At 40.4% G+C, this 15746-nt stretch overlaps 1 protein-coding gene across 1 annotated transcript in view; it reads right to left on the bottom strand.

Moving 5' to 3' along the window:
- Positions 1–15746, bottom strand: part of LOC146968159 (protocadherin-15-like) — a 147921-nt gene that overhangs the window by 14404 nt on the left and 117771 nt on the right. The window contains exons 26-28 of the mRNA XM_085761168.1: positions 5915–6024; positions 5218–5358; positions 1215–1342 (exon numbers count right to left, since the gene is read on the bottom strand). Of these exons, the coding sequence (XP_085617294.1) occupies positions 1215–1342; positions 5218–5358; positions 5915–6024 (379 nt within the window). The remainder of the gene's footprint in view (positions 1–1214; positions 1343–5217; positions 5359–5914; positions 6025–15746) is intronic.

Genomic DNA, 15746 nt, shown 5'->3' with positions numbered 1-15746 from the left:
AATTCACATAGCTGAGAAAATATAGCTCAGTACATCCACACAATACACACACACAGCAGATGTGATGGAATTAGTTTTACTTGAGTGAAACCACTGAGATTGAAAGTGCACATTTCTCAAACTTTCTCTCCATCTTTTGTCTCACTCACTCTTTGGTCTGGATGGTAGCGAGCATGCGGCCAGCATCCCTGTCTGTCCTTCCAGTCACTCCCTGCCATTCCCTCTGTTCATCCCCCCATGAATCATGCATGTCTCCCCTGCCTTCTTTTGTCCAGTCAGTTTGTCTCCCAGCAGGATGCCACTTATCTTTATCCAACCATCAATCCTCCCTCTTCGATGCAAGCTCCATATCTATTGGCTCTCCCTGTGATCATTGAGCCTACTAGCAGGCTATTAGTTCTTGGTGTCAGTCTGTTTAAGTATTTAAAGAGGTCAAATGACTGTAGACTGTAAACCACCTTTACACATGAACACACAATCCATATGAAAAGAACAGCCTCAGGTACTTGCAGCAGTGGAATAATAATTGCAGACTGCAGAAAACCACATTTTCTATACTTGAGAAAATGTGATTTTATGACTCTTTGTTGCATTCTCAACATTCCTGTCACTCTTACTGTGTACGACCTAATGAAGCAGGAATACAGGGTACTTAAAAACTGTGATAAAATATTAAACTGCCTGCTTTTTTCTGCCCAAGACCCTGCCCCAGTCTCCTGTGGCATCCAGGCTCATTAAAACCTATTGCTACTTCTCAGATAGGGGTGGAAAGAGAAACTCTGCGTGACCCATTTAGGCCCTGGAAGGCATTTTAATAATACGAGTCACTGAAGTTGTTTACAGTGATATGGAATTTTTCACAAAATAAGAGATGTATCAATTAACAGAGATGCTGACGAGGGAATTATAATAATAGTTTGTCTGTTTAACATCCATGTACTGTGCACACCTTCGAATGAGCTGTGCTGAATTCTGCTGGACGTCATCTTCTTTCATAACCAACTCACATTGAGACTCACATGAACAAAGGAGTATTATGTTAGGCACTGAATAAGAGGTGGCAAATGAAGAGATCATATACACAATATATACTGACAATATGACAAACTGCTGGAATATAGTTGAATGTAACCTTTCTGACACAACTCAGAAATAAGTCCCTTTATTCCAAGAAGACTGGATGGTTTGTGTGCATTTGTGTGTCTGTGTTGTACCTGTACTTGCAACACCGAGGTGAAGGTTTTGGCATCTTCAGCAACGCCTCCGAGGTAAAGAGGTCTGGTGAAAACTGGTGGGTGGTCATTCTCATCCTGGATGTCAATCACCACCTTGGCTGTGTTAGCTAGGACGAACACATGAGAGAAAGGAAAGATAAATATCCAGGACAGACCTGTGTGATGATCTGCAAAGGATTTATGTTGAACTTGTTTAAAGGGACAACGAGGAGTTTTGGAAAAGCGAAGTGTTTTCACACTACATTTATGAGCCTCCGCGCGCACCGTGAAATTCTTTGACCGGCACAAGACAGACTCATGTTTTCATTCATCAAGAATTAAAGTCAGAGGTTCGAAGACGATCACATACCGTCGTAGTTCCGACCATAAACGGCGATTTGGCGGCGTTATTCTCATGACTCGCCACAAAACCAAAAGTAAAGAAACGCTGGTCGGCTCGACCAGCATTTCCACCACCACTAATAATAACAAAATAACGACAGAGACAAAACGATATATTTATCGAAAATGGAGCCATTAACAAGTGTGGGTAGCGTAGATTCATCCACATTAATGTGAGACTTTTTTATAACCAAATAGAAACTCCTCGTTGTCCCTTTAAAGAGTTTGTTGAAATGCAAGAATGAACAAGGATAAGCAGTAGTACAGCCATAGCTGGTTTTGGCCGGGTCAGTTCAGAACCTGCAGAAGCCCCATTTAGATGTGCAGGTGTAGACACTACACACTTGTCACAAGTATTACATGTTGTTTACTAGTGACAAGACAATAAAACAGGTACAAAACCCATTAGGAACAATGGGGAGAAACCATTAGAACTGCTGTTGGATGGATAGCAGGTGTAAAAGTGGTCGGACAATGATTGAACAACTTCTGCTAGTGAACAATCTGCAGCCTGATGAGGTGACCTGCAGCATTGTGAAGAAACGGTAATGAGCAGGCCTGAAAACATGGTTTCTTTCCAAACTGTAGTCAACTAACCTTTTCTACATATTATTGATTTGAATTTAATACTCAAAACCTTCTAATCTTATTTGCTTTATCTGGACTGTGTGGGTGTGGATTGATCAGATATGCTCTGTAACACACTCAAACAGCTCCACAGCTGTCATGATACGTTGATTCAAACTTGGCAGAAAAATATTGAGTTTGTGATTCCAAAGTGAGGAGCTGAAAAACAAAACTGTGACGTTTACGTAATGATGAAAAGGTGGGGTGGCACAGCGAGTAATGACTGAACTTGTTAGCTTCAGTTCAAGAGCTGCGAGGAGATGTTCGCAACTCTGCAAACGAGCTGAGAGAAAACATTAGAAGCTGGTAAACGTTAAAGGAAGGGCATTAGAGGTGACCCTGATCTCAGCCATCTGATCACACTTTTGAGATACATGCATCATGAAACCCCTCTGGTCATGAATATTGACAAAATTGCTGTCAACACTGTGGCCTTTCCAAGTTCTGTTTTCCAAATTATAAACTATGCCAAGTTTCAAAAGTTTTGCATCAGTAAGAGCATAAGACCCATTCTGGATTGCACACACAAACTGTATGGGGGAAAAATGAATCTATTTAAAATATATCAGCCCCCTACTGTAATTAAACCACACTGTTTATTCAGTGCAAGACCAATTCCAATGAGCCTCTGACATTCATATGCAATGATTGCAACTTGGAATGACTTGCATTCAGTCTTTATCTCACCATTAACAGAATTCTTAATCACACCCTCATAAAACTGTAACATAGTACAGCTACCAATCTCTGTAAAAGAACCAGATGTCTGAAAGGAAGAACAAATCCCGTCATTGTCAGCTGTTTGAGTTTTACTGCAAGAAAAACAAATGGAGGGGGAAAAAAATCACCCCAAAACTTTGGCACATTAGAAGAAAAACAAAAACAAACAAGCAGCTGCAAATGTTAATCTTCTTATCTAGCATAGCCATCCTAGACACACCGTACCAAAATGTGTGTTTACAATTCCAACCTTCACTTGAGTTAGGAAACTGGATTAACACATTATTAGAATGCTATTGATTTTCTGCCTGATTAAAATGCGTACCGAAAAGAATTGAAGGGGATTTGCTAATGACAACAATGATTTGCAGTTTTAATCCCTGCAGAATGCTTAAATTCAAATGGTTGGATGAAATGAGAACAGCATGTGGTAAAACACTATAATTAAAGAAGAAAGAATAAACCCTGGGAGCTGAGCATCAATTAAGAGGAATGCAGATATGTTGTGGAAGGAAGAAAGAAAAAGGAGAGAAAGACCGGCAGAGATAGACATTTAGAGAACAGGCAGAAGAAAAGAAAGACAGAGGGAGAAAGAGTTAGAGACTAATTAGAGTCATTCTCACTTCAGATATAATTTCAATTAAAACCGTGACAACTTGTTTTGGTTGGTTCTCCCACGTGCAACTGAGGGGAATTCATTTTGGATGGATGGAAATGATGATATAAAAGAAAGAAAATGAAGGCTGATTTTGATGAAGGACAAAAAAAAACATCTAACTAAAATTACAGCCTCATGGTTGTATGCCTCTGCCAACCTGTCAAGTGGCAGGAAATATGGTCACAAGTTTAATAATGACCAGAGGTGCTTTTTACTGAACATTATGACATCACTGTGAAGTTGACCTATGATCATCTGGATATAAACACCATCACTTCATTGTTTTATCCCTGCTAAGAATGGCCATGGTGTTGTGAAGTCACCATGACCTTGACCTTTGACCACAGAAATCAGTTCATCATCAAGTCCCAGTGAATGATGGAGCCAGGTTGGAAGAAATTCCCTCAAGGCCTCGCTGAGATATCGAGTTCACGGGAATGAGACAGATGGAGAATCTGAAAACATGATGCCTGCAGCCCAGACTGGCGCTGGTGCACAGGCACAAAATTAAATGAAAGATCGTGCTTAAATTAAAGTCGATTCAGTTCAAGGTAACACTTAATGCTCTGATCACTGAAGAGCATCAGGGGTGGAAGGTGATGGAGTTCATTTATTCCAACAGTGTAAATACAACTCTGTGGTACTTAACTTCATTATTTCCCTTCTATGCTTAATACTTTACTTCACAAACTTTTAGTGGGATATATTTACGGTAGATCAAAATCTTAGAGCATTACACAGAAACAAATGAGTAAATAAGTAAATAAGCAAAAATCAAAGAACAAAAAAACAACATCCTTAAAGATTAAATCAGTGGCTAAAGTCGTTTTTGGCTCATGGCCAGTTGCAAAAGACGGTGTCTTCTGGGTCTACTAGTTAGAGCTAGTTCCACCACAGAGATATTGCACATTGATGCAGATTTCTTATTATTTTAGTAAAAAATAAATCTTGATTGGAGACTAATGAATTAAACTGCCAAACTGTAAAGAGTTCAAACTTGGCCTATCTCAGCCGGCTACAACAATAAATTGCAGCCAACACATTTGTGCATGAGCATGTTACATCTAATAATACATCAGTCACATATGCCAGCTCATATAACACTTTCTATTTGCCTATATAGTATTTGCCAGTTAAACTTTGGACAGTTACATGATTGCACATAGATGAGACATGTGATATTCCAGTGAGGCACTGTGCATATCTACCAAGACAAGCAAGCATTTGAAAGCATCAGTGGTGAAGGAAAAAACCTGTTGTAGTCTCTGGGGTTAATAGACAGTTGAAGAGCAGTTTGAAAGGTAACAGCAACAGCCAAGGTCTAATACAATCCATCCTCTAAGTCGATGACATATAACTGTCTGCAGGGGAAAGGTTAGCCAGAAGTGGTGCCTGGTAAAAACACATCGAGTGTGCAAGGGAAAGTTAAAGCCTGAGGCAACATTATCTTATCTAATATCATGCAGCAGGCAATGCACTGTTGTTTTATTAATCCTCAAGAGCATGTGTGTGTGTGTGTGTGTGTGTATGTGTGTAATTAGAGAGAGGAAAAAACGGTGATATCTGTGGTGATGCAATCCTGAGTTCATAACTTACTCTTTGAAGGAGCTCGGAGGTTTGAGGACACCACTCTCATGGAGTCGGCCTCTACCTTCAGAGTGTAGCTGGAGTTGGCCTCAAAGTCCAGAGGCCTGGCGGTGGAAATCATCCCCGTTGTTTCGTTTAATGCGAACACCCCTGGAGAGAGCGAGAGACGGAGAGATAAAGAAAGACATCAGGAGCCAGGAAGTGAAGATGAAAAGAAACACGGAGCAAAAGATGAGAGAGTAAGGTCAAAGAGGGATTCAAAGGGATGGGGGACTTTTTTCGTTTACCTTCTCGCATTTGGCAGGTGGATAAGTGTTTAATAACTCAGAGGGAAAAGTAGGAAATGTGCTTAGACCTGACAGACGGAGTTTGTGGTATTGCAAACATTATTATTTCAGAAAAAAAAGGCAAATGACAAAGGAAACAATCAGAACCTAACCTGGAACCCATTACTGGTATTGAAATACTTTCTGCATGCTGCTTTCATCAGAAAGTTAAGAGATGGTGAATTTCAGTGTATTGCAGTTGCTGCTTTCAAGGAGTACAGCCTCTGTTGGTGGCCATAACTAACAGGATTCATAACTTAATCATCCAAACTCACCAGCTACGTTCTCAGCAGCCCCCACCCCAACAGGAAAGCAAGCCAAGTCCAAGTGAAATCCACGACAGTGCAGCTCTGTGCATAAACAGCTCTGTGTGTACTCACCTCCCTGGTTGCCTTCCACGATGGAGTACACGATAGTTTGATTGACAGCAGCAGCCATGATGACTCCCACCGGGGTCCCAACGGCAGCTTCCTCGCTCAATGGTGGAAACCTGGGAATGGATCAGTCAATCAATATCAACTGATAAGAAAAATTAAATATGTATATGTAGGCTGTGGGCCCACCCTCTCTGGAGGCTTGACTGCAATTTGGCAAGTTAAATGCAACTGCGAGTTAAATCTGTCAAGCATGTCCAATTTTCTTTTTCACTTTTTCTTGCCGAGAGCTTTTTCTACCTCGACTTTACCCCAAATGATAAAATAGATGTACACAGTCTTTGCACTTTCAGAACTACTTAGAGGTTATTGCACTTGCAGATAGGAACATGACAAGTTGGCAGGTGAACAACAACCTCTTTAGTGCCAGTAAGGAACAAATTCACTTTATCTTTGGCACACACAACATTTGTTTGTTTTCTTTCACATTTCAATTTCTGGATAATCAATATACAGCCCATCTCCATGCTGAATGTAAGTACCATATCAAAACTGTTAAAGTGATCAAAGCAGTTCATAGCAGTCAGCTCACAACTACCACATGCTGATACAGTAGGTGGACTGGACAGAAGACAGCGGGTAGTTCACTCAGGTTTCTGCCAGTTGATTCTTAAAACATGCTGCAATGAGCCGAGTCCAGCTGCTGGCTGAAAGTTACAGAATAATTTCATCAATATTGTGTATGCTCAGGAAAAGTGCTGGTAATAGGTAAAGCTCAAGTGTAAAAGAGGCTGTTTGTTTTCTCTGCGGCAGAACATGGTATCTTGCCAGGAGTGGGTGTTTGTGATTGACAAGAGGTTTCTCTCACAGAGCAGCGCTACATCTTCAAGGTAAACTGGAGTCTACAGTGAGCTGCCAATGGAGTGACGGCCGAGGCTAACTGGTAACCATGTTAGCTTTAGAGAAAAGTTTTTTTTAATAACTTAAAGCAGAAGTAAGTGGAATGTTTGTGTTAGTATAAGTCTTAAATAGTTCTATCTTCCGACGGCAATCACTTCTATAGAGTGTTTGGTCTGTCAGTCACTCTGCTCTGCTGTAAGCCGAGGAGAAAACTTTCCTTGTATCCTACAACCTTTATCCAATGAGGAGAGAGAACGGCATAAAGGGGCGGTCCTCTCTGTGTGTGCAGCCAAGGGATGCGCGTGAATGTGGTGACGTAGGGACGAGGGCGGGGACTGCTAACGCCATCGGCTGACAAGAAGTTAGCCAAAACCACCGGATCGCTTACTTCTGCTTTAACTAAATTCCCATCTAAGATTAGTGTGCAACTTAATTTTGTTTAATTCATTACTCATTGAATACAAGAAAATAATAAAAAAAATACTCTGTCACAAATTCCCACAGCTTTGAGACTGATGTGATTTGAAGAAAGATATTCATTTTTCTATATGGCTTCGAGAAATGCAGGAAATCTGTGCATTTGAGATGCTGGGAGCATAGAATATCTCCCTTTATCTGTAACTCACAGAAAATGTCAAAGATTGATTGATTATAAAAACAGTCTTGTGATTAAATTTGTGTTGACTGATTGCTGGAATGTTTTACCCCTTGCACTAATACACTACTACGATGGTGCATAATGTGTTTGGTCTGACAGACATTACATTTATATACAACTAACTTGCAACAGAAAATTTGTTTTCTAGAAAATGTAATTGTGACAACATATTGGTTTCCTGTCAAAATATCCAGTCTTACACTGCAGCTACAGCATTAGTGGATTTATATATATATTTTTGTTTTTGTTGAAACACTCATCATTTGAGAGAGAAATGCTGCGACTGGGTTTAACTCAAACATTTCCAAAGGCACAAAGTCATTTTGCACATTTGACCACATCCAATGTCTTTTCCTAATCTTACCTTAAGTGCTTTTATTATCTGATTCTAACCACACACAGGACTCCACTGGTCTCTGGTGACACTTTTACAGTCATCCAATGTTGTGCTGTAAATGCTGCTTCATCCATTAAATAGGTTGAACTGATAATCTATAGGAGGCCGGGCTGCTGACACGACCTAATAGTGGCCTGAACTGAGCAGTGAAACCAAACCATCAATAGCTTTCAAAGAAAACCCTGTCTTGGTGTTGTTTTTGTCCACCTGCACCTCGTTGCATGTGGTGGGCAGTTTTCTCCGCCACTTGCTTACAACCCTGACAGACTTTCTTGAAAATCTGGCAACACTTGAATTTCCAACAGCTTTCGCTCCATTAAATAAACCCAGTGCTGTCATTAGGCCAACAGTCACAGCTGGCTAAACAATATAACATGGGCTACCGACTGGCTAAGCTATCAAGTAATCACAAGGTGATAAATGGGACTGTTAGGGAGCGGTAGGGGGTGGGAGTGTGTTGGTGGAGATGTTAACTTCCAGCCCAGTCAATTGCTTTTCTAACCACCTGCTCAGCCCGAAGACTCCTCCAAGAAAATATGTAATAAAGCTGGAGTTTGTAGAATCATTTAACTCATTGAGTGCCAACCACGTAATTTCTCGTTTTTCGTTCCCATGCGTTGAGTGCCAAAAACGAAATTTTTCGTTTTTTGCTTTTTTTTTAAATTATGAAAATAGACACTTTAATACACATTATATGTAAATTTGGGGACTCTACGACGAGGAGAACTGAAATAGATGACGATCAAAGTCACATGACAGCTCATGATCTGGAAGTTTTTATCATAACTCAGCTTCTGCAAACGGAGGTCTGCATGCAGATGCAGCGCAGCTGCTCCGCAGCTGCTCCGCTCTCACCCGCGAGGCTGCAGCAGCTGGGAGCTGAACCAGGAAGCTCTCAGCCCACTGTCCCGCCCGGTCTTCATCTGGAGCAACACCGTGTCCTCCCCAAAGTCCTCCCGCGGTAAAATCTGATGGTCTCTGGGCCAAAGCAGACCGGCACCACCGACCCGTACCACAGACGGACCGCGACCACCGGCGGGACCGGTGTTCGCGAGCCGCGGTGGCCGACAGAGCCTCACGTTCCGCGGCGAGAGGCTGTGACACGGCACGGTGCGTCTGTGTTATTGCTGTTTAGTGGCGCCCCCCCCGCCCCCGATGGTGGTTTTGTGAATAGAACAACAATTGTTGTGTATATTTATCTTATACGAGCCCTTTGATCCAGAAATGCGAGTGTCTGAAGAGCGACAGACACAAACAGCGCACCTTTCATAAAAGACGCTCTATCTCCTTTTCTAGAAAAAAAGGAGGGATTTTGGTGAAACCCAGCCATGTTTAGCTTGACTTTTCTCAGGAACGGAGGCACGTAGAAACAAACGGTTTGTGGCCATTTGAAGGATAAAGTTAAACCTTTCAAATGAGCTACAGTATGTGTTGGTGGCAATAATATAGAATACACTATGGCTCTAAAATAAAAAGTCAAATATGGTCTAATTTGCCGGTACACTTGACTAAAACTTTGGAAAGGAGCGCGGCACTCAATGAGTTAAGATTAAATTGAAAAAATAATATGTTGGGTGATGACTTTAAAGCTGAAGTAAATCCTCTTCATTTATATATTTAATATATATCCAAAAATATGATCCTCTTTTACAGCAGACAGAGTAGAAAAAGCAAAGGTAATAATATGAAGAATGGCTCTGCTGTCTGTATTACAGTGACACTGAGCCAGCCAGCAAAATACAGCTACAAATACACGCTACACGCCCATCATTCATTTTACTGTATTATTCACACATGAGCTTCTCCTGTTGTGACAACCCTCAACAAGGCATTTGTGTCTACTGTTCTGCTCCATCCTGTCCAAACTCATGATCATTTTTTGAATAAATAAAATGTGAAGTGTAGAGTTAAGAGTTGTTGAGAAATGAGGGAGGGGAGAAGAAGGATAAGAGCAGTCCTTGGCAGGATCCAAACATGGAGCTTTGTGTTTGTGTGGTTAGTGTCTTAAAGCCCAAGGCCTCCAGCTAGCTCATGAAAGTTTTGTGTATTCCTTTGTAATGAGTAGAGAGCCAAACTGTGGGTTAGGATCAAGGGAAGAAGCTTCATGAACTCACCCAACATATCAACATTTCTTCAGGCGTTCACTGTCTAAATGCCTGCGCACAAAGAGAAATGAAAAGTGGGCTGATACACTGTGTGAGCACGGTCAATCAACGCACAACAACTTGGAAACACAAGATTGTTTCATTTCTCCGCTCTCCTCTTTTAGTATTTTGCTCTTCCTCCCGCCCCTTCATTACTTTTCCCCCTACTTCTCTCTCTTTGAATTTCCCACTTGTTCCACACAAGAATCTCAATTTTCCACTTAACGCCGTCGCCTACTCTATTCATATCCAACTACGTTCATCCTCCTGCATCTCCTCTCCCACCCATCTCTCCCTCCCCCAGGCTACTGCTTCCAGGCAACATCCCAGCAGACCTCAGCTACAGTTGTCGTCCATTCCTCCATCCCTCTCTCCTTCACAATGGCTTTACTTGACAGAGGTAAAGTAGCACAATGGAGAGGATGCCCATTGCCCACACACACAAACGCTCGCACGCGAATGCATCACCATCTCCCCACCTCCCACCCCTTATACTCTCTCTAGTCATTGCTGTCCTAACTACAGCAAGCTGGCCCGATACTGATAACAACACAAGCACATACACAAACACACACATTGTCTCTGCTCTACATTGCATTGACTTTTGCCTCCAGATGCTCAGTCGACAAGTTTAACCCTAAAGATGAACCCTGTGGCCATCGAAGATTTGAGACAATGTGAACAGACTTTTGTGCGCACAAAGTGATGGATGGCGCGCGCACACACACACACACACACACAACCACAAGCCCATATTCAGACTGGTAGACTAAAGGACGTAAACATTAGACAGAGTCTCAGCAGCATGAAGGGAGAGACAGAGTAATGAGGGTAATGATAGATGTTGGCCAATGACACCCTCCACTCTGTGGGCCTCTCTCTTATAGCCACTGTCATTCATTTGTCTCACTCATTATGTTTTTTTCCCCTTTTTAGCCTGTTTAGTTCAGCTCCAGCGTTTTCATCATATATCATCTTCCCCATGTGTCATTATTTTCGCTGTCCCTCCTCATGCTCCTCTTTTTTCATTTCTCTCTTCCTCTACTGCAATCCTGGCTCCGTCACTGCTTTCAATCTCCTCCTTTCTCTGCGTCTCTTCATCTGCACCAAACTACAATATCTTTCCTCTGTGCCAAGCAGTGATTTTTGCTTTGGTTTCATTGGGCTCTGCAATGCCTCATGAAGGTTTTTTTTCTCTCTGCACGACAGCCATGTTTGATCTACGATATGTGGTCGGTGTGGGAGGCCGTGCCCTGAAGACAGCGCAGCCAGCTTAAGATAAGTCAAATATTATTAGTCAAGATTATCGGCCTCTCTTTTTTATAATCACTTAAGCTCGGCATGAGCTGTGCAAGTTTATTGACCTTGTATGTTGCACTGACTCACACAATAGTATGGTGTAACATCCAACAACAGAACTACCTTTCTCAGTCAAACCTAGAGGTAAACTGAAAGTATGAGCACAGTCTACAGTAGGTACAGAAATCTGGTTTATTAGCATCACAACACTGCCCTGAGAGACTGGAAACTATTGAGCCAGGCAAAAAAAAAGGTTATATTAACATTAAAACACACTAAACAGCTGCTACGAGGGGAATTGGACTGTGGAACTGAATAGAAAGAAACTATTGTGATTGTTGTTCATTGCAAAATGTTTCGAAACTAAAATAAAAAAATAAAAACAAAAGTTGATCTGGCAGAACTTAAAGTTAGTTGAAAGCGATTCATTCAGGGTCGAATGGATGTTTTATCTGTACAGTGTCTTCCCAGTGTTATGGAGACATATGCTCAAAAAGGAACCTACTTCATATGATGTGCCATCCATTCAAGGCTGTTCCAAATCGCCACAGCGAGGGAAAGCTATAATGCAATCATCTGCAATAACCATTGAAAGAATGGGATATTGATGCATATTTCCATGCAGTTCATCTTGGAATGAATCCACAGTGAAACAGCTGCGTAAAGAATGACAAAATAAAAACAATTTAGATTCAGTCTCTGAATAAATCATCTAAATACTCCTCTATTTCCAGCTGCTTTGAAGCCATCTAGGTTGAAGCTTTCATGTGCTGTTTAAACAAACAACAACAACAAATCAGATATTCAATATCGCTACCAAACTCTTGTAGCCAAAGTTAGACTCTTTTTAACAACTGCTGGTCACCGCTAGTCTGCATGAAGACAGACTGAAGATAACAACACTCCAGTCGCTGTCCAGAGGGTTGCTAATTGACTGAAGGATTTTCATTAGAAGGCTGTTGAGCGAGGGGTGTAAACCGCCTAGAGAAATAACCTTTACAGGCTGGAGTTCTCTAAGTTACTTCTTGTCCTGCTGTGGCCAGAGCTGGAAGGCTTTAATTTTCAGTTCACATGTCTTCACAATTTCAAGAGCTTGTAGAGGCATGCTGGTTGAAATCCAAGAGGTTTTTCACATAAGGCAGGTACTGGCATTTTACAGCAGCAACCTGGATAAATGAAGTTTTTCAAACAGTCGTAGAGGATTTAACATTAGATCAGTTGGCTTTAGTTAAAACGTTGCAATATTGAGCCAATATTGCTGATTTTATTACAGTTTCCAGGGCATATAAGTAATTATTTTTTTTCTGTTTCTTATTTCTGCTCAGCTCTGTCTGAATAATCAAAATTCATTTTCTGTACCCGCTGGCACTCTCCCCTCGCTCTCTAATCCCACATCTCTCTCTCCTACCTCTCTCCATTCTGCCATATTGGTTCACACACAACCCCTCCACTTTTGTCATTCCGTCTTTCTGTCAATCACTCTCTCTGGTCTTTGCAGCTCGCTCTGAAACTCTCAAGCAGATTCTCTTTTTCTATGTTCTGTCAGCAAGTGTCACAGCAGTTTTCCCCCCTCTCCCTTTTCATTGCCCTCTTCTCACCTACTGCTTCACAAGATTGTTGTAATTGTCAGCCGACAGTCAAACAGTGTGGTATCTTTCAAACGGTCTCAACTTGAATGAACAACGTTCAAGCGTTACAGTAATACATCCATATGTGGGACAGAGCGGGGAGAGATTTTTAGTCAAATTTATCGTGTTGGATGAAATAATGGACTCCAGGTATTGCAGGTGAACCCTTTATCCAACTGAATATAAATGAGTAGGCCTATTACTTGAACTGTGAGTGTGTATGCAACTGTGTGTGTAAGGGCACATGAGGCTTGTGTCTCTGTGGAGCTTTTGTTTTAGCTTTTTTTTTTTTTTATCTTTTTCAATTCACCTTTTTTTTCTGCTCACTTACACTGCTACAAGCAGTAGCAATGACTTTGGATAGAATCCAACAGTTTCCCATGATGCTGTGCACCAAGCAATGCTGATATATCACAGACAACATAAAATAGTAAAGGGGTTTAACATTTTAAATATGGACGTTCCAAAAAATAAAGTCTGATAATATTGTTATAAATTATAAGTTAATGTTTATTTGATCTGCTATTTGTTATGTTTTAAGATTGTTAACTTTAGGTGACAAACACTCTTAGTAGATGTAAGAAAAAAAAAGAGTCAAACAACAAAGTCACACTTGTTTGGTTGCTTATTGTAAATCCTCAAACTCGTCTTTGTTGGTACTGTGAATGTAGAATACACAAGGGAAGTTGTTTTATATTGTAAATATCATGGAATAGAGTTCTTTCATCTGCACTTCTGAAGCCTGTGATAGCTTAAATAGAAATTATACATATAAACACACGCACAAAAAAACAACAAAAGACTGCAGTGAATCCCATATTTCATCTTTATCTACTTTGTGTGGCATTTTGCATTCAGAGTAGATCTAATTAGATATTTGTATAGTTTGTTCTTTGAATGTTTGTGTGAGGGAGCGAGAGAGCATGAGCGATTGAGGTGACATCAGGAGATAGCAATGATTTTGCTTGTAATTATCATTAATCAAAACCAGTTCTATTGTGATTACCTTGTCTCTGTCTCATGAAACCGCCCCATCAATCTCCCTCCCCCCCTCTCTCTATTCATTCTCCTTTGTCCCCATTGCTTCCTAGACATTTGACAGTAACAGACCTCTGCTAATGATGTAAAAACATCCATTTAAGAATGACAAAGTAAGACTTGAAATATGTAACCACTCTATTTAAAAAAAAAAGAAAACAGACAAAAAAAAGTCGAACAGAAATGAGCGCAAATGAAAATTTGCTCTCATCATTAATGTCAGTGTTTATTCTGCAGCCTGAGAAGTACCAGCCGTTTTCCTGAACAAACACTTGACATGGTAGTTTCTACCCGACGCTGTATGTTCACTTTCATGTAACAACAACTCCAAAAAAAGCCAAGCAGGCAGACAAAATGACTAATTCAAAAGCTGCAAGTGTTTTTTTGTTTTTTTTCACAAGCTGTCTGCTCTAATCTTTTGGCCATCCTGACTGTGGTGTTATGTAATCAATTCCTGAATGTACTTTAACTCCCAACACTTACACAAGAGAAGAGTCACACAGAATTCCTTGTGTGAAAAAGTGTCAACACATGTTAACTAGCTCATACATTATTCATCCATACAAGAGGCGGAGACCAATATTAAAGTACTTTATTTGTAATGGTCACTTATAAAGAAAAAAGTATATAAGTCTTTGCAGGCACTAAGGAAATGAACAACAGTAGTAAAATACCCAGTGTGCACTCACATGGGATAGAGCAACACATCTTATGGATGGATCTGGGAAATAATAGCTATACTTAGGCTCTGCTCAGTGCTGCCTTAAAAATAATGATTTTCCTTCCTGTGTTCATGTTCACGCTGCACTGCTGCTATATTTCAGTAACAAGACATCAAGGTAATTTCAGGCTCCAGCACAGGACCTGACAGTATAGCTGACCTTTCAGAGTAACACAGATACACTGTGTAACACTGTCAGCCATGGATTTTTTTCAGTTTAAAGAAGCTGTCTGAATTTGCGGCTTTACAGTGAGTCCACTTTAACTTTTTCTCTTTGATCTGTTGGGCCTGGGCGAGCTGGGTGTCAAAGCCACGAGAACTGTCTCTGCTGCTGTTAAAGAGAGCAGCAGATAAGCAGCATCCAGCAGAACAAAATCAACCTGTTCAAAGAGGAGGGAGGTGATGGCTGAATGAATTTGGCTCGTTCCTTTTCAGCACCTTCTTGCATCAGGCTGGCCAATACAGAAATGTAATATATTACATACTCTACATGTCCCTACACAGAGAATAAGGCTGCCACCTATGTCACATAGAAAGGATTATATTTATATCACAAAAATACATTCTCTGGATATGTGAAGGGTTAGGTTTATGAAACAGCCACAGCTGAGTTTGTATAATAAAATATATTATTAATTGTTTAATTATTTTCCCATGTTATTGTTTTTACTGTAACAAATTTGATCTTTGAATATGTGGGTGAGGTTTTCATATAAGCCCTTTTGGGTTTCATACCTCCCCTTTGCACATCCCTGTCATGTTGATTGCTCATGTTGTTTTTTATATGATATTGTTTGTGCTAAATAAAATAAAAAAAAATAAAAATATATATATATATATATATATATGCTGAGTTTAATATTCTGTAACTCATTGCAAACATCAATGCTGTTCATGTACATTACTGTATAAACAAGTTTTTCTTATTCATCTCATTGTCTGTTATAAGAATGTTTATAGTATATAATATCAACAAATAAAGTTTGGATATATAATCATATTACATAAGTCTATAATATAAGCATTTATTCATTTTATATATATAATGTTTCA

This window comes from Trachurus japonicus, chromosome 19 (genome assembly GCF_045865225.1).
Source record: "Trachurus japonicus isolate A0001 chromosome 19, Traja_1.0".
Classification (NCBI taxonomy): domain Eukaryota; kingdom Metazoa; phylum Chordata; class Actinopteri; order Carangiformes; family Carangidae; genus Trachurus; species Trachurus japonicus.
The sequence above is the reverse complement of the archived record's forward strand: the minus strand, read 5'-3'. Positions and strand labels throughout refer to the sequence as shown.